Here is a 20,220-nt window from a genome sequence, read left to right on the forward strand (position 1 = left end):
GTGTAATCTTTATTGCTACCCCATTCCCCGTCAAAGTATAGTGTTGTTCCACAGCGCAAACATATTAGTTTAACAAAATCCGCATCTAAAATGGTGCAGAAACGTTATTTTCCCCTGTGCAATTCCAGTCTCACATCTCACATCACATCGTCATTAACAAATACCGGAAACAGACCGAAAATACTTTATTCCGAGTGTGCTTGCTTTTCTCTTTGAAAGTCATCACATAACGGCATTGTAATACACGGTTTGGCTGCATTAAATGTTACATATCTGCCGTAGTTCTGTATTTATAGAGCCCTGGATGAGAAGACTTCTAGACAAACATGAGGAACTGCCGCCAACACTGGAAACGTGACGTGGATCATAAATATATCAGCCATTAAACAACATCTTACATTTCTTTTCACACAATACTTCTCCTTGCAGTATCAACACTCGGCTGACTTTTATATTTGATCCAATTGGTAGATAGGCTGTATTTACACCATAACGGTGCACAGCTGATATAAAGGGACACCTAGTGGTTAAAGCATGTTATTGAATTTCATTATTTTTATTATTAGATATTAATAGAATCCCTATAAAGTATATTCATTACTCGTTATTCTCTACTAATAGTTAATTAAAGACTGTATGTAATGACTATTTTGCACATCCCTTTCAAGATTTCAAGATTTTCGAAGTTTTATTGACATATCATATTCACAAACGGTGTAGTTATGCAATGAATGTAAAACTTTGTGTATACCTCCAGCAATGTTAACTATGTTGAAGCACTTATTTTAACTGATATTATACATATGTATTATACTCTTATAAGATGTATGTAGATAGTATAAGAAATGTGCAGAATATGACAATTTAATGGTGGAGGTACACAAATATTGAAAGATCAATAAATAAAGAACACAGAATTATTAAATGTAAAATATAAAACACAGAATTTGTGTGATTATACTAAATACAAATATACAATACAATATAAACACCACTGCATATTTACAACTATACACATGCTGATGTAACGCAAATGTTTCCAACTTGGGATCAATAAAGTACATCTTATCTTAAGAAGATTGATGGCTATGCCATATGGGCACAAGCAATTTTCACCCATTTATTAATTATATGTTTTAAATTTGAGTGTTTCCTATCCCCTAAACCTCCAGGGATGTACACCGTTTAATACTGGCAACTTCTTATTATGGGAAATATGAAAACGTCTTTTAAAACTACAATTCCCAGTAGAGACGTGCCATAGATAGAGAACATGTTGCGAAACACAATAGCCAGCATTTGTAGTTCTGGGGACAGGGTGGGGACACGGTGGACCCGTTCAAATCCAGTTTTGGACAGTCTGCCGTGGTTCCATCCCATTTCAAGTGCTGTTCGACGCTCTGCACACTCTCCAATCACAGAGCTTGAGGACTATCATGGGGTTTGTCCAGTCTATGGGTTTGTCAAGCGAAGCGGAGAGAATACTTACTTCCGGGTGTAATATTCTGTAAAGCAAATGAGCGGCTCCGACCCTCGGTCCTGACGGACTCCAACTTGTGTTTATTAATCAAACAAATAAATAAACACAAGGATAATTATTATTATTATAGTGTTATTGAGTAAATTGAGAATTGCACAGACTCCCATCTCTCGGCACCACACTATGCCACAATTTTAGATGCGGATTTTGTTAAACTAATACGTTTGCGCTGTGGACCAACACTATACATTGACGGGGAAGGGGGTAGCAATAAAGATAACACCATTAAACAGTTACACAACATAACAGAAATAATATTGATAGCAGCGTCCCTAGCAACCACCTTGGTAACAATGAAAACGTTGTATAGACACAATTTCTTGAAGTAATCTTCGTAATAACTAGCAAACTAAAGATCATGTACATCCACTGCACACATAATCTGAAATAACAACTCGTATTTCTCGCATCAAATGACATCAAAAGGCATTTTAATCGCCAAACTAACCTTAAAATAGGCATTTTCCACCGAGAATAAAACGAATGTCGGCCATGTTTTTTTTTCTGCAGGGAGAAATGTGAAGATCACGTGACATAGACGTCAGCCATTGGAATGAATGGTGAAAAAAAACGTAGGGATCCTACAATTTCAGAGGCGTTTTTGTAGAAATACTACGTCCTACCTTGTGGACCAACGTAGTTATTACACGTTTTTTTATGAGACTGGGTTGAAATTACAGGCCTCTCATCTTTTTCAGTGGGAGAACTTGCACAATTGGTGGCTGACTAAATACTTTTTTGCCCCTCTGTACATGTGTGCAACGACACGGTTTGGGGTCGTGTTAGTTAGACAATGCTTGTTAGTATGTTGGATTGTAAAAGCGTATGTAGAAAATAAAAACTCACTGAGTGGAACACAGTCTTCTTTCTCTATCACTTGGTCCACATATCACATTCATCAGATGCCAGTCAGAAAATGAACAAATCTCTTTTGGCCACTTGATAGGCAAAACAATGAATTGGAGACGATCAACACTTAAGTTGATTTGATTAACTTGCTAGGTGCACAATTTTAATACATGTTAAATACTTCAATGGAGTAAATATGGCAATGGAGGGTTTAGTTTGAATCCTTGTTAAATTGCATTTAATATGACCTACTTTCAGGATTAGTGAGCAGCTACTATACACAACCCAGGGAGAAGTTTGGGGATCCCATGCCTTGCTCAAGATACCCCCGATAGTATTCAGTGAGTTTTTTTTCACTTGGCTTACTATACATTAAAGTATTTTTATGATCTGTTTTCCTGAGATAATTCAATAACATAATAATATCAGTAGTATTATACCATTGTGAAGTGAAGACCTTTTTTACTTATGGAATACGAGATTTATGGCACGACAGAGACTTTTATGGCAAACAATTAACTTTTAACAACATACTTGACCTTTCATGTAAACATGAAACTAAGCTATAAAATACATTTTAATGACCATGACTGTGAATAAAACCTTTCATGGCACACATTCTATCACGTTTTTGAATACTATATTCTATAATACTATACATTTTACTTGGTATTTTATCAAATGCTGTGTTTATATACTTTGGTGTACTATACCCTGACCTTTTTGATACATTTTGGACATTGTAGGAGTTTTGTCATGATAATTTAGACATACTATACTATGATATCCCCCTTTTATTGTATGATTTTCCATGGTATTTTCAACATATTTCTCTGATGATGCTTACGTTTGATGGTGCTTTTATCCCATACTCCCCACAGTAAGAGAAACCATTTGAGAAAGTTTGTGCTGACAGTAAAGCCTGTACAACATTTTATAAGTGAGCCCCAAGTAGAACATGAATCTGAAAATTAGCCTCATGTCACCTTTCTTCTATAGCCAGTTCTTCTACAAGCAAACGCAACATCCACTTTTACAAAAAGTAATCACATTTATTTGAATCATCTTACATGATCACCATATATTATGTCTAACTACTTTGATTTTCACATCACATGTTTCTCATGCATCACTGATGCCGTCTGTTATACATCGCTCTAGCCTCTGGGTATATGGAATACACCATAAAAGGAAAGACATTTGTGCTACACAATGTAGGCATGGCTTGGCCAGTTCTGGCTCCTTGGTAGTTATCTTTGTCTCTCTGTCTGCCCCGGGAAATCAGTTGTGTAAGAGAGTCTCTGAATCCAATTTCTAAAACTTAGTCCAGGTTCCGGTGTGTCTCTGTGCCCCTCCAAGCTGTGGCTCCAGGCGCCGCCGCACCGCTAGCCGATGGTGACACCGAAGCCACACTGGAACTTGTTCTTGCGGTGGTTGAGGAAAGCACCGAGAGCCAGAGTGAGGGGCAGCGGCAGCAGTTTCTTTTCCAGGGTAGCCCCAACCATCCAGTTACTATCAACCGTGCCTGAGGAGAGGAAGAGCACATTTTTTAAAAGAGAAAATCTATATTTATTTTTGCCCTTTTCTAAATTAATAGTCATTTAATTTGTGTGGCTATGGGTGTATTAATACTGGATTTATTTACCTTTAAAGAGCAAGTTAGCTTTGGGAACGTCCAACTGGTAACCAAAGGACGCCGTAGTTTCTTGCATCTTTGTGTTGGCTTCAAATTCAACTCCTATCTGCAACTGTATTAGAAGATAGAAGTTAGAGAATAGATTTAAATGTTTTCATGTTTGTCGTAAAACAATACACACATGCCTATTCAAATTATGTTTCTACCATCAGTGCAAGAGAAGACGAGGATAAAATCCAAAGGCCTCATTTAATGCATAACATGTATTCTCAAGTTTAAACTATATAGGTTCCTCCTGAGCGGAAGGAGGAACCTATTGGAAGGAGGGAGGAACCTATTGCGGTGAGCACGTTGCACGTTGTAACTTCCGGTTGTTGTTGTCATCTCCGGGTATCCCGTGTGCCTGTTCTGTTGCTGATAGCTTATTAACTTAAACTTAATCGATCGTTTTAAAACTCTTGATCACGGCAACTGCCTGACGTTGTAATCACACGTTACTACAGCTTAAGCACTCACAACTCTCCTTCTCTTAGCGACTGTAACTCCACAGTTGCCTACACTCTTTTCGGGTTTGCTAACGGTAGCTACTTTAGCTTGATAGCTAGCCATGGCTCTTTCCCCACCTTCTGGTGCTATTTCCTGCTCTTCCTGTCTCATGTTTGGTTACTTCCCGGCCTCCCTTACTGGTAAGGATACATGTGTTAAATGTAGTATAGTTGTTAGGTTGGAGGCGGGAATCATAGCCATAGAAGCCCGGCTCCGCATCTTAGAAAGTAACTCAGCTAAAGTAAAGCCCATGTTAGCATGTGCGGACCGGCAAAATGTAGCTCCTCTTAGCTGTCCCCCGGCAACTCTCGAGCAGCAGGGAGGCTGGGTGACTGTTCAGAAGGGGCATAACGCGAAACCCGCAGGTCCCCACCAACCCGTTCACGTATCTAACAGATATTCCCCACTCAGCGAGACACCCGCTGAGAAGCCAACTCTGGTTATTGGTAGCTCTATTATGAGACACGTGAATTTAGAGATCGAAGCCACATGCCTTCCGGGGGCCAGAGCGGGCGACGTTGAGGCGCATCTTAAACTGCTGGCTAAAGATAAACGTAAATACAGTAGGATTGTTATTCACGTCGGTGGTAATGATGTTCGTTTACGCCAATCAGAATGCACAAAACTTAATGTGGAGTCGGTGTGTAGTTATGCTAAAACAATGTCGGACACCGTAATCTTCTCTGGTCCCCTCCCCAATCTGATCAATGATGACATGTATAGCCGCATGTCATCATTTCAGCGCTGGTTGTCTTGGTGGTGCCCAGCAAACAATGTGGGCTTCGTAAATAATTGGACAGCCTTCTGGGGAAAACCTGGTCTGATTAAGAGAGACGGCATTCACCCTACTTTGAAAGGTGCAGATCTCATTTCGGCAAACATTTCAGGGCTTTGTGGACGTAATCCATGACAAACTGGAGTTGAGACCAGGAGGCAGAGTCGCAGTCTTACACGCTTCTCTGCGCTCTCTCCTAGGCAGTCACCCATAGGAATCCCGAACCCAATAAATACCCAATATTAGCGGTGTGTGTGTCTGCCCAAGGACAATTTAAGGTAAAACCTAATAGAGGTGTCATACATAATAACCTAATAAAAGTAAATGTAACAACTACTACAGTGCAACAAAACAGGAAGATTAAATGTGGTCTCTTAAACATAAGATCTCTAGCATCTAAAGCAATATTGGTAAATGATTTAATATCAGATTATAATATTGATATATGCTGTCTCACTGAAACTTGGTTGAGACATGAAGAATATGTCAGCATAAATGAGGCCACTCCACCCAGCCATGTCAACACTCATATTGCTCGAGGCACGGGCCGAGGAGGTGGAGTTGCAGCAATCTTTGACTCAAGTTTACTTATCAATACTAAACCAAAATGTAATTATACCTCTTTTGAAAGCCTCGTTTTTAGTCTTACGCATCCGACCTGGAAAACTTTGCAGCCAATCTTATTTGTTACAGTGTATCGTGCACCAGGTCCTTATTCAGAATTCTTATCAGAATTCTCTGAGTTTTTATCAACTTTGGTTCTTAAAACAGACAAAGTAATTATCGTAGGTGACTTTAATATTCATGTTGACGATGATAAAAATAGCCTTACTGTTGCATTTAACTCTATATTAGATTCTGTTGGTTTCTGTCAGAGTGTAAATAAACCAACCCACTGTTATAATCACACTCTCGACCTTGTTCTGACTTATGGTATTGAAATTGAGCAACTATTAGTCGAACCGCATAATCCTGCTTTATCCGACCATTTCTTAGTAACTTTTGAAGTACTGTTACTAGACTACAAAGCATTAGTCAAAAGCTCTTGCAGCAGAAACCTATCTGTTAGTGCTATAGCCACATTTAAGGAAGAGATTCAACCAATACTTAACTCGATAGCATGTCTGCATGTAGGGGAGGAAACTTATACAAAATGTACACCACCCCAAATTGATCATGTTGTTGATAGTGCTATAGATGCGCTGCGAATAAAATTAGACTCTGTTGATCCTTTGAAAAAGAAGAAAATAAAACAACATAGATTAGCTCCATGGCATAATGCCGAAACCCGCAAAATAAAGCAAAAGTCTAGACAACTTGAAAGGATATGGCGTTCCACTAAACTTGAAGAATCTCGTTTAATTTGGCATATTACTCTCAATGAATATAAGAAAGCACTGCGTAAAGCGAGAGCAGCCTACTACTCTTCATTAATAGATGAGAATAAGAATAATGCAAGATTTCTTTTCAGCACTGTAGCCAGGCTGACAGAGAGCCACAGCTCCATTGAGCCTTCTATTCCCTTAGCACTCAGTAGTAATGATTTTATGTGCTTTTTTAACGATAAAATTGTTACTCTTAGAAACAAAATTAATGACTTCTTGCCTTCGACCAGTAAAGTGTTATCAACAGCTCCCGGAATCGTAAGTTCTAATATTACACTAGATAGTAAACTAGAATGCTTTTCAGCCATTAACCTTGAACAATTACATTCAATGATTCTCTCTTCTAAACCATCAACGTGCATGTTAGACCCAATTCCAACTAAGCTGTTGAAGGAAGTTTTTCCATTAATTAGCACTTCTTTATTAAATATTATGAATATGTCTTTATTATCAGGCTATGTTCCACAATCATTCAAAGTAGCAGTGATAAAACCGCTTCTTAAAAAGCACAACCTCGATCCAGAGGTTTTAGCCAACTATAGACCTATTTCTAATCTTCCGTTCCTCTCAAAAATTCTTGAGAAAGCGGTCGCAAAACAGTTGTGTGATTACTTAAAAAACAATGATTTATTTGAAGATTTTCAGTCTGGCTTTAGAACACATCATAGCACAGAGACAGCTCTGGTTAAAGTCACAAATGATATTCTAATAGCCTCAGACAAGGGACTTGTCTCTATTCTTGTTTTGCTCGATCTTAGTGCTGCATTTGATACTATCGACCATGATATCCTATTGCAAAGACTAGAGCACTTAGTTGGCATACAGGGAACTGCTTTGGGCTGGTTTAGGTCCTATCTATCTGAACGCTCTCAGTTTGTACGTGTTAACGATGAATCTTCCACGCAAACCAAAGTTAGCCATGGAGTGCCACAGGGCTCAGTGCTCGGACCTATTTTGTTCACATTATATATGCTTCCGTTAGGCAATATTATAAGGAATCATTCTGTAAACTTTCATTGTTATGCGGATGATACTCAACTATATTTATCAATCAAGCCTGATGAAATTAATCATCTAAATAAAATTCAAGACTGCCTTAAGGACTTAAAAACGTGGATGACCTTAAACTTTTTGATGTTAAACACGACCAAAACTGAAGTTATTGTACTTGGCCCGAAGAATCTACGAAACAAATTATCTAAAGACATACTAACTATGGATGGCATTAATTTGGCCTCCAGTGAGACTGTAAGGAATCTTGGTGTTATATTTGATCAGGATTTATCCTTTAACGCCCACATAAAATCAATTTCAAGGACCGCCTACTTCCATCTACGTAACATTGCAAAAATCAGGCATATCTTGCCTCAAAACGATGCAGAGAAACTAGTCCATGCATTTGTTACTTCTAGGCTGGATTATTGTAACTCTTTATTATCAGGGAGTACTAAGAAGTCAATCAAGTCGCTTCAGCTGATTCAAAATGCTGCGGCTCGTGTACTAACCAGAGTTAGGAAAAGGGACCACATTACTCCTGTTCTGGCTGCCTTACACTGGCTCCCTATAGAACACAGGATAGAATTTAAAATTCTTCTTCTCGCCTACAAAGCCCTTAATGGGCAGGCGCCATCTTACCTTAAATAACTCATTATACCCTACTGTCCTACTAGGGCATTGCGTTCCAAGAATGCAGGGTTGTTGGTTGTTCCTAGAATCTTTAAAAGTACAATGGGAGCCAGAGCCTTTTCTTATCAAGCTCCACATTTGTGGAATCAGCTTCCAGTTTGTGTTCGGGCGGCAGACACCCTATCCGTTTTTAAGAGTGCGCTTAAGACCTTCCTTTTTGATAAAGCTTATAGTTAGGGCTGATTAGATTCAGCCCCTAGTTTTGCTGATATAGGCTTAGTTTGTCGGGGGACATCTTACTTCTTCCTTCTCTCTGTCTATACCCGTGTACACTCATGTTCCGATTAACCCAGCTTCCCCAAATGTCTTTCTTTTTGGTGTCTATATACGCTGGGATCCGGAGTCATGGATGATCCTGCGGTCCTGTGTCCTGGATCGCGAGCGCTGGATCTTGAGTCGTGGCTGTGGTCCTGGATCATAGGTCCTGGATGGATATCCTCGTGGATTCATCTTCCTATTATACACACATGCATTTCCAAACATTTGGACTACCTATGTTGCAAATGTATTATCTTTTCAATTTACACACGGCATCTATTGCACGTCTGTCCGTCCTGGGAGAGGGATCCCTCCTCTGTTGCTCTCCCTGAGGTTTCTCCCATTTTTCCCTTTAAACTGGGTTTTCTTTGGAAGTTTTTCCTTGTACGATGTGAGGGTCTAAGGACAGAGGGTGTCGTATTGTCATACTGATATTCTGTACACACTGTGAAGACCACTGAGACAAATGTAACATTTGTGATATTGGGCTATATAAATAAACATTGATTGATTGATTGATTGATAATGAGGCTTCAGATTCCCCCATCACTGATTCTTTGGACATGCAGTTGGGGAAAAAACCAATATAGGGAAATATTACACTGCAAAACAATTCCCTTTAGAAGAGACTCACTAGTTCATACTGCTTAAGCTTAAAATCAGACTAAGGATTTCCCCCCCTTTCCTTATATTGAAATCTCTTCAGGAAAGGACCCATTTGATGGCCAGTATCAGGAGAAACCATTACAGTGGGCAAATAATGATTGATTAAAGAAGACCGTACATTTCCCCACTGTGGGGCGACTCCAAAGGCCTTTCTGAAAAACGTATGCTTTAAGTGAAAAATCTGAAACAAAATGCTGCATTTGAGAAGTTTTGGGAGATGAACGATGATGATTGATACACAGAACCTCAGAATTATAAACACACAATATTACTAATTTCAGGTACCTGATCATTGGCTTTATGATAGTATGTAGCATGCGCTCCTGCTCCTCCCAAAGTCAATGTAGCTATGAAGTTGTCCCCTGGTGAGAAATAAATGATTTGAGAATCTATCACAGAGATAACATAAGAATGAAATGAGATTTGGCACCACTTGGTCCATATCACACTACAGAAGAGTGATTAAATGAACTAACCATAATGAAGGGCAATGTGCTAAATGAAAAGGTAAATATAAGATTGAGAGAGTGACAGAGCAGGGATTTACCTGTGTACCTGCCCAACAGGGAGGTGACGGCCCCTTCCTCCCCCGGTCTCCTGTGGTACACCAGTTCTCCACCCATAGCCAGAGCTGGTGTGATGGACTGCAGATAGTGGCTCACCAAAATGCCTGAGGGAAAACAGGAAAAGAGCTTCAAATGATGTACACAGTATGGTCTCTTATCATCTGTATTTGTAGTATGGACATCCTGAATTAAACTGTGTGGAGTTGCTGACAGGTTATATCAGATTTCAATAATCAATGGGAAAAACTTGACAACCTGCCAAAATTAAACTTAGCTGTTATCTGGTTAGTGTTCTCTGTAGCTAGTGTCTGTAATCTGCCAAAGGTTGTTTTTGAGGGGAGAAGCTCGTAACACTGCAAGTTATTCTGTAGTCACAACAACTCCAACAAAGTTTGACTTCATCCCTATAACAGATCCTGTCATGCAAAATACAGGAGAGACATCAACTTTTCCTATCATGACTTAAAAGTGAATATTCTTGAACTAGGACCTGCAGCACTTTGATTAAGTAGTTTGTAAAAAGATTAGTATGGGCTACAACAAACCCCTCTGTGGACTTTGTTATGAGGAATTAGAAAAAACGAAACCATACCAGATCCAACAAGTACATCTGGATTTCCGAGCGTCACGGCAGAGGTGAAGTTTTCCCCGCGCCACTCCATGTCACACTGCCAGTTCACAAACTTATGCTGTTGGGTCTAAAACACAGAAAAAGGGGGAAAAACTGAAATGACCAAGTAAGTCACACTGTAAGCTGAAAAAAGACAAAACATAAGAGAGGCGGTTTCCTCGACAAGTCTACATACCTGGATGGCAATTTTGGAGCGTACTGCAGACGTAAGCTGGTGGATGATTTGAGCATTCAGACTACCAGTGTTGTCCATATCTCCAACCATAACTGGGAATGACTGAGGGGAGTAAATACATGTATTAGTTTTAAATTCATGTGAATAACATGTGAAAGCCCTTAATGGGCAGGCGCCATCTTACCTTAAAGAACTCATTATACCCTACTGTCCTACTAGGGCATTGCGTTCTAAGAATGCAGGGTTGTTGGTTGTTCCTAGAGTCTCTAAATGTACAATGCGAGCCAGAGCCTTTTCTTATCAAGCTCCACATTTGTGGAATCAGCTTCCAGTTTGTGTTCGGGCGGCAGACACCCTATCCGTTTTTAAGAGTGCGCTTAAGACCTTCCTTTTTGATAAAGCTTATAGTTAGGGCTGATTAGATTCAGCCCCTAGTTTTGCTGATATAGGCTTAGTTTGTCGGGGGACATCTTACTTCTTCCTTCTCTCTGTCTATACCTGTGTACTCTCATGTTCCGATTAACCCAGCTTCCCCAAATTTCTTTCTTTTTGGTGTCTATATACACTGGGATCCGGAGTCATTGATGATCCTGCGCTCCTGTGTCCTGGATCACGAGCCCTGGATCGCGAGTCGTGGCTGTGGTCCTGGATCATCGGTCCTGGATGGATATCCTCGTGGATTCATCTTCTTATTATACACACATGCATTTCCAAACATTTGGACTACCTATGTCAGGGGTCGGCAACAAGCGGACCGCGGTCCGGATCCGGACCCAGACGCCAACCTATACGGACCCGGAGCTATAATCAATACATTAATAGGGGATTTTTCGGCACCTCCCGCTTTTTTAACGCTGATTTGGGTGACTTGTGTAATTCGTGGAGAACCGAAGAGTTTTCGTTTTGGGGGTGGGGGGGAGGGAGTCAGTCCGACAGACGGACAACTTCTCACTTCAAAAAAGAAGAAGGAATCTAGACCGCAAAAATAATTAAACAAGCGAGTACCTGTTTTTCCTGGCCAAGGACAGGTTCATGAACACAACACGAGCGTAACGTGTCTTCACGTGGTATATGTCTCGTCTGAAAGGAGTGCTGAGCACCGGAACGTCGCTCCAGCCCTTAAAATATTGCAATACCCATAAGGAGCCGTACACATGCCGCAGTGTTTGTGTGGCTGTGTCTTTAGTTGTAAGCACAGTGGCGATCTGTTGTTATTAGCATCTGGTTAGCTAGCTATGCTAACGAATTTAAAGAGCTTTTCTACAACCAGGTGGAAGAGAGCTATCTCCTGAGAGGCTCAAATAACCTCAGCTCAGTGAGGTTAAGGCACACCTTGATATGATCATTATAGTTATTAATGAGACTAAATGAAAAACAGGTATAAAATACGATATGACAGCAACAAAAAAGTTGTTAAAAATAACAAGAATAGAGTTTAAAAGGGGAGTGATTTGTAAAATATCTAAAAAGGAAAATATGCTACAGTTCTGTTTCATATGGGTGTTGAGAGATGTATCCATAGATCTCTTAATGTTGCTCTCAAAGTGCACCACATTGATGCATTTAACTTAACTAAACATTACACATATCCACAGTATTTAAGTAATGTTAATTGACAATAAATATTGTTGTTTTTGAATTGTACTTTCTTTATTTGATTGGCAGTCAGTTGTTGATTACATGCAGACGTTGATAAAGCTACAGGTCACTTCAATATCACACTAATTCATGAAGCAACTTAGACATTTTGATGTTCCGGACCTTTGCATGGGGAGATTTTCTCTAACTGGACCTCGTTGAATTTTAGTTGAAGACCCCTGACCTATGTTGTAAATGTATTATCTTTTCAATTTACACACGGCATCTATTGCACGTATGTCCGTCCTGGGAGAGGGATCCCTCCTCTGTTGCTCTCCCTGAGGTTTCTCCCATGTTTCCCTTTAAACTGTGGGTTTTCTCCGGAAGTTTTTCCTTGTACGATGTGAGGGTCTAAGAACAGAGGGTGTCGTATTTTCATACTGATATTCTGTACACACTGTGAAGTCCACTGAGACAAATGTAACATTTGTGATATTGGGCTGTATAAATAAACATTGATTGATTGATTGAAACCTTGTAGCCAAGCTGGGGGCTGAATATCTTCCTGACTAGAGCTGCAAGACCTTGGAAAAAAATGACAATGCTAAAAAAAATGTCAGCGATATGTTGTGATAAAAAATAAAAATACTGGAAATGTTGTCTAAATAGCAACAAAATACCAGTTTTTGGTCAATATCATCCCATCTGTAGCTGAAATATTGCCATAACCCTGATATTACATGTTATTTTTACAACCATATCTTCCTGTTTTTTTATAAATTGATTAAAATGATTGTGATTGGTGGATTCCTGTGTGTGCAGAATCCTTCTGTTACTCACAAGTTACAAAATCAGAGTGTCCCAGAACTTAAATCGCAGTAAATGTGTTATAACACAGACCAAATAGCATCACATGTTTAAATAACTTTGTTTTACTTGACATTAGAAGTCCTGTGATGTGACTATTGCACATGCACATATTGCAATGTTGATGATTAAACACCGTTTTATGCTGCCTTTACCTAAAGCATTGTAAATGTTGTTGAGCAAATACAAATTACTTGTGTGATCCTTGTAGGCAAAGCACTAAAACGGATGTAAAGTTGTTATTGAAACCTGTTATTCAGTGTTGAATACAAAGGAGGTCATTAAAAGAGATCAAGCTTAACCTGTAACCAACAAAAGGCTTTCTAAGCCCAAGTCCTAAATGTCAACAACACTTTAAAAAAGGTCCTTACACACCAAACTGACACCAAAGAACACCAAAGAACACGTCCCGACGGAACATTGCCTCACGTCTCCTGCGTCTTGGCCATGTTTCGCACTGGAACACACCGCAAAGACTTCAGCCTACGGCCAAGTTACACGTACGAACTGCGCTTGTGTGAGTTGCAATAACTCTCCTTACCAGCAGGCGGCGTTAGTGTGTATTCGTCATTCAAAAGAGGCAACAACCGGAAGACAGACTGTAGAGGCTTCTCAATTCTTAAATTTCCCCTCCTCGACTCTTCGGTCCTCCGGTAGTGACCCGGAAATTAATTTCAGTGCACCATGTTGAAGGACATCTCATTTCTCTAAATGCACTACGAGGACCGAGCATTGTGGAGGCTCTCTGGAGGAGCTATTACAGAGGGTCCTTCTCAGGTCGATTAAATGGAATCCTTGCGTCCCTCACTTGCGTTGTTTCCCTGCGTTTAGTCCCTCCCACCAGGGAAGCATGGAGAGATGCAAGGAAACCATGAGAAGCAGGGAAATTAGTTTTAAGAGCAATGGGACGTCCTTTCTTCCGGAGCGTCAGGTGAAGCGACGTCCGTTTGTGATGACGCCGCACAGCTGTTCGTCTGACAGCAGCCAGCTCTGTCCGTTATTTCCACACACACCCCCGCCTCTGTTAGTACACATTTACTGACACAAACATTTGTATCATCTGTTGTAGACCCAAATACATGAAATAAAATAAGAACTCGTTCTCAAAAAAGATAAACGCCATTCTTAAAATGTATAAACGAAAAAAGCGATCATGACAATGTTTCCAATAAATGAATAAAACATTGACCACTTTGTTGTTCAGATATATCAGATATTTGTAACTAAATGATACATTAATTGAAACAAAACACAGTATAGACTGAGGAGTGACTCTCGTGAGTTTCATGTGTTTTCTTCACTCCGCTGGGGTATTGCTCTCATGTCAAGAAGCATCAGATCAGTGCATGCACTGCATCGTCCAATCAGTGAGCGATACACAGTAAGGGGGCGGGGCGAGTGTCTGTGGATTTCATCGGAGGATGGTCTGGTGGTTCCTCCATTATCGCTCCTTCGGCAGAAATAAGCGCCATGGGCCGCTACTCACGATGGCGCAGACAAATCAACTTCCGGTGAGACCGAGGACCGAGGAGCGAGGAAATGAAAATAATCGACCTGAGAAGGACCCCGAGGATACACTGAGGCCGTTTCTCAATCTCGAAGATACTGGCTTCCAAGCCAATATTTCAAGGATGCTACATCATCGAGTGCCGCCGAAGGACTGTTCCAATCTCCAGCATACTTGAAATTCCACCGAGGCCGCGTCCTTGGTTTGGGGGAAATTTCGAGGCTGCACATGGGTAGACTTCGCGTCCTTAAAATCCCCACAATGCTTTGCGCACGGACCAATTTCAAAAACCCTTGCGGAGAATGGCTGAACCGACGCAGCACACATTTAAATGTAAGTATGTAGTGGCGTAGAACATGTGTTGGTAAATATGTTACTTTGTTACATTTGTTTGTTATCACCAAAAATGTGTTCCGTGAAAGTAAAGCAAGTTCATAATTAGGTATTTATTTTTTGTAGAGTTTATGTTGAAACCATTAGAGAGAGTGGCACACTTGTTAGCCTGTTCCATTCTTCTTCATTTTCCGAAGCCGTGGCTTGGAAGTATACTTGCTTCGTTTCTGAAGGAAGTGACTTGGAAGTACGCGACTACCAAGCCAGCATCCTCGAGATTGAGAAACGGCCTGCTGCATCCTCCACGGCTCCTCCGCGGATGCATTTCCGGGAACGGTGGAGGCTTGACGCACGGACGGACTTATCTCAGCCAATGACAGCTCTGCATGCATCCCCTGGATATTATTTTAGAAACTACTTTCATCACGACACGATGTTTACAGTGAGAACAGCTGTGAGGTCCGTGCAGAAAGCAGAGCAGTGTGTAGAATGTATATCACTCAGTATAACTGGCCTACATTACTCTCTGTATTTGTATGCTGTAGTTTAGTAGATATCTACAAACAAACAGTCGATATTTTTCTAAGATCATTTAGTGCTTCACATAATAAAATACACAACGGCTGTAGCCTGATTATGCTTTGGGAGCTGTTGGTGTGTGTGGTACAGTGTGTAGGTGCGTGTTGTACAGTGCGTAGGTGTGTGTACACGTGGTACAGTGTGTAGGTGTGCGTGTGTTGTACAGTGCATACGGCAAACATATGGGTCTCAGTTGGTTTGGTGTCCTCTGCTTACTTGTAAATACAACTTTTGGCCCGTAATTTCAATTCCCCATTTCAGCGACCAGAGAGAAGGGGGGGGGGGGGATATATCCAGTCTCTGATTGTGTTACGTTACGAGAGTGCTCTCATACTTGTTTGATTCTGAAATTGTATATGTATTTATATAAATATATGTGTTTGTCCGCATCTGTAGCCTGTTATTGTCTCCGCACTGTCGATGAATTAAAAGTAAATATATAAGTCGTCATGAACACATCTGTCCATCAGACAGAGTGCTGCTGTGCCTCCTGTCATCATTAATAATAATAATAATAATAATACATTACATTTATAAAGCGCTTTTCCTGGTGCTCAAAGCGCTTACAAGCAAGTAAAACAAAATAACAACAAAAGTATAAAGTGCTAAGCTAGGAGGAATAAGGGCAAGGGGTTAGTTGATTAGGAGTTGAAGGCAAGAGTGAAAAGGTGAGTTTTGAGGGATTGTTTGAATGATGTGAGAGTGTTGGCGGATCTGACGTGGCTGGGGAGGGGGTTCCAGAGTGAGGGGGAGGCTGTCACCCCAGGTCCGGAGCTTTGTCCTGATGGGCTGCAGTAGGTTAGCGTCAGCAGACCTGAGGCGACGGGTGGGGTTGTGTCGTTGGATGAGGTCACAGAGGTAGTGGGGCGCAAGGTTGTGGAGGGCTTTGAAAGTGAAAAGTAATATTTTAAAGTCAATGCGGTGTTTGATGGGGAGCCAGTGGAGGTCATGGAGGATAGGGGTGATGTGGTCAGAGCGTCGGGTGGAGGTGAGCAAGCGGGCAGCTGAGTTTTGGACATATTGAAGTTTTTTTTAATGCAGGTGATCGAAATCGGCTTGGTGTGTAAGGGACTTAAGAGTTTATTAAAGAGATGATCATTACCTCTGCTGGTCCAGTCTGTTTACTGCCTACGTAGGTGGATCCAAATCGATAACCAGAATCACCAAGAGTACTGAGGGTAACCGTATGGCAGACCTGGAAGTGGTTACTCAGACCCTTGTTGACCACTAACCGCACCCCATCCATCTGCAGAGGGTACACCTCTGAAACAAAGATAGGGCAGAAGAAGATTACAGACCATACCTATATCTAATAAGTGATCTTATTAAATACCATGAGTAATACTTTAAAGGTCACCTGTTGTGCAAAATCCACTTTTTCATGTATGTTATACATCAACATGTGTCCCCTTTGGGTAAAGAAATTCTGAAAGTTTCAGGAAGAAAGACCCGCTCACTTTTTGTCCTGATCCATTTATATAAAAACCTGTCTGACAATGAGCTGATCAGATTTTGGCCACTTAATGTCATAACGATGTATTTGGCTTGTGCAACCATTAGCCAATCACCCCCCCACCTTATCACCTGAATCTCCTCCTAGAGCACCCAGTGTGAGAAAAAGTTTTTAGAGAGTACTTGTCCATGGACAAGTGAGTTTGGCAATGTACTTGTCCGAATACATTTTTCACTTGTCCAGAATGGACAAAAATCTGGGCCACTGGAATCTTCTTCTTCGCCATCGTATTTTACATTTTCCCACGGTTTTTATGACACCGCTAACGTAAGTGAGCGGTAAGATCTTACTGCATCACACAAAGGGTTGGGTATCGTTTGGATTTTAACGATTCCGGTTCTGCTTTTCGATTCCGGTTATTTTCGGTTCTGGTTCTTTGAGAGGGTCAAAATAAGTCCCATGACAAACTGGGAGAAAAATATATTTATGAAAACATTAAGTCAAATCTGTATTCCTATTTACAAATAACTTCATACTGTTGCATTTCTTACGGTTATTGAACACAATTATATAAAAATAATCTCTGCATTGTTTAGTTAGTTCTAAGTGGTGCAGTTTGAGAATGTACGATTGGACCAGTGTCCTCTGATGCTACACTGCAACCTGCCTGGGAGACACAGTCCAACCACACATGTCCAACACATAGGCCTAATAATGATACATTATATTTATAGCCTATAGGCCTAGCGCTTTTCTACAACTCAAAGACGCTTGCACGCATTTATTTACACCTGCTGCAGCTGCCCAGCTGCTCACTGTTTGTAAAAGTAAATAAATAGTATTTTCATTTCATTACGTGTTAGAGGAAGAAAGTTTGACAAAGATGAGGCTGTTAAACGGGCAGCGGATCTGCTGTGTGTAGAAAGAGAGAGAGAGAGAGAGAGAGAGAGAGAGAGAGAGAGAGAGAGAGAGAGAGAGAGACGCTGAGCTGCACAGCGATCACGGAGCATAGAGAGAGAGAGAGAGAGACGCTGAGCTGCACAGCGATCACGGAGCATAGAGAGAGAGAGCTGCGGTCCGCGGGGCTCTGCCTCGCTTCCTGTCCTCACAACCCTTATTGATCCCGGTACCGGACAATTGTTATTTGTTCCTGCTCGGAACCGAGTTTTGCTTCCCAACCCTGCCACTGTGCTGCACTTCCCGCCCGCCCCGTCTAACTGTACAGAAAGCGGTGAGATGCATTTAGGAATCGACAAGCAGAACCGAAACTAACATTTCTAAACGAACAATGGCGGACACGGACAATTTGCGAATGAGTTCTGCCTTTTGTAAACTGAATGTATCAATAATTTGTCAATAAATCAGGGCTAAAAACGTCACTTGTCCGCCGGACAAGTCAATTGAAAGATCTACTTGTCCGATATTGTAAATAACACGTCCCGGACGGTGGGACGTGTACTTTTTCGCACACTGGGCACCATTGTGTTCTTTTTAAACAAATATCTCTCAGAGGGGCGTGGGGAGCGGCTCCTTATTTTCATCTAAAGTAAAAGACAGAGAATCAGCACTTTTGAAACAGGGCTGAAATAGAGGGGATTATGGGATGCTGCAATGATCCGTTTGGTATTTTGAGCCAAACACTTCAGAGATATGTTTGTATATATCTGAGACCTATAACATATTGATGAAAAAGAGTATAATAAGAGACCTAAAGTGGAACAAATGTTGAAAAAAAAACGTCATTACTGGGTGATCACAAAAAAAAAATGTCTTACCTTTACATTTGCGGTGGCACTCCTCATATGTGCCAGGATTTGGGAGAGGGGAGTCTGCATCTGCTGTCTGTTGGTCAGACATAGCAGGGACAGAAGACACAGAGGGCATGGTGAACCCTGGAGGGACGGACCCCAGCCCCGGGACCCCTGGACTACCTCCAGCTGCAGCTGGGGCAGGACTGGGGGAGGCTGCAGCCAACACACTGCCCATACTCTGAGACTGTAACAGACTGGGAGAGAGATACGACAGAATCAGAATAACTTTATTCGTCCTACAGAGGGGAAATGTACATTACAGCAAATAAAGAGCCAAATATAGCTTAATATAGATTAACAAGCATGCATCATAATTGTAAGGCAACAGGCAGAAAGGTTAAATATCTAGGAGTAAAGACAGAATTAATCCCCAACAATAATATTAAAGATAAAAGTAGAATTTACACAATTACAGTAAATACAGTAGAATTCTATAACTAATTATATTAACGTAATTAAATATAACACAGCTCCAGGTTACTTCGTTAAATAATATGTCACATTTGCAGTATTAGATTGCAAGGATTAAACATGAAGATGCAAGTGTTCTGTTATGCAAACAATAAACCTATACCACAATCACCCCCACACAGTACTTCCAATGCAGAGTTAGCTCCACAATAGTTAGCTCACTTGCAAGCTCCGGTGATCTGTCAAGAGTCCTCCTGACAGTAGGTAACGTAAGGTTGGTTTGTTGTAGCTAAGGCCCAGCGTTGTCAAACTCTCAATATATAAAATACAACTTTAAAATGTTACAATACAACTGCAAGAAATATCGAACAGGAGCTTGTTGTTTGCTACAGAGGACACCTTTGGAGATAAGCCGGCAACACTATCCGCTTGCAGCATTTAACCTGTGAGCTTCATGTAGGCTAGCAGGGTTGGTTGGTTGGCTAGCTAGCTGGCTGGCTGGCTAGGTAGCCATGTGGATTCGAGCACGAGATCTTTAAGTCTTCACAAGGAAAATATGGTAATAAGGAGTAAGATATGTGGCGTGTTTACACTCAAATTAACCCCTCATAAAAGTACTAATGACATTGTAAGCTTTACTCACGTTGAAGGTTTGGGTCCAGGGGTAGGTTCAACACCGGTAAAGTTCACCACCGTGACAGTGTTTGGCAAGGGCCCGCCTATTTCGCGTAACTCACCCACCGATTGGTTAATGTACATCCTACTTCAACCCTGATTGGCTGACAACAAATCTGCGACAGCCCCCTCCGGATGACGGTGTTCATTCGTTTAACATTTATTTAATTCCATCTCCGACTGAATGACATTCCAAGGTAACCATGTTCATCATTCAATTTACAAATGATATACTTTAGTTTTCAACTAAAATTGAATAAGATGAGGGGTTACCACTGGTGAACTGAACAATT

The 20,220-nt window shown here is 40.9% G+C and overlaps 1 protein-coding gene across 1 annotated transcript; it reads right to left on the reverse strand.

Annotated features, from left to right (window-relative positions):
* Positions 1-3,420: 3,420 nt before the first annotated feature.
* Positions 3,421-19,975, reverse strand: tomm40 (translocase of outer mitochondrial membrane 40 homolog (yeast)). The gene is made up of 9 exons (XM_034103468.1): positions 19,896-19,975; positions 18,806-19,035; positions 16,680-16,840; positions 10,714-10,815; positions 10,500-10,605; positions 9,889-10,011; positions 9,627-9,703; positions 4,035-4,137; positions 3,421-3,914 (listed from the first exon to the last, which is right to left on the reverse strand). Exons 2-9 carry the CDS (start codon positions 19,014-19,016, stop codon positions 3,775-3,777), a joined length of 1,023 nt encoding a protein of 340 aa, XP_033959359.1. The 5' UTR covers positions 19,017-19,035; positions 19,896-19,975; the 3' UTR covers positions 3,421-3,774.
* Positions 19,976-20,220: the final 245 nt, after the last annotated feature.

Source organism: Pseudochaenichthys georgianus, chromosome 16, assembly GCF_902827115.2.
Source record: "Pseudochaenichthys georgianus chromosome 16, fPseGeo1.2, whole genome shotgun sequence".
NCBI lineage: Eukaryota > Metazoa > Chordata > Actinopteri > Perciformes > Channichthyidae > Pseudochaenichthys > Pseudochaenichthys georgianus.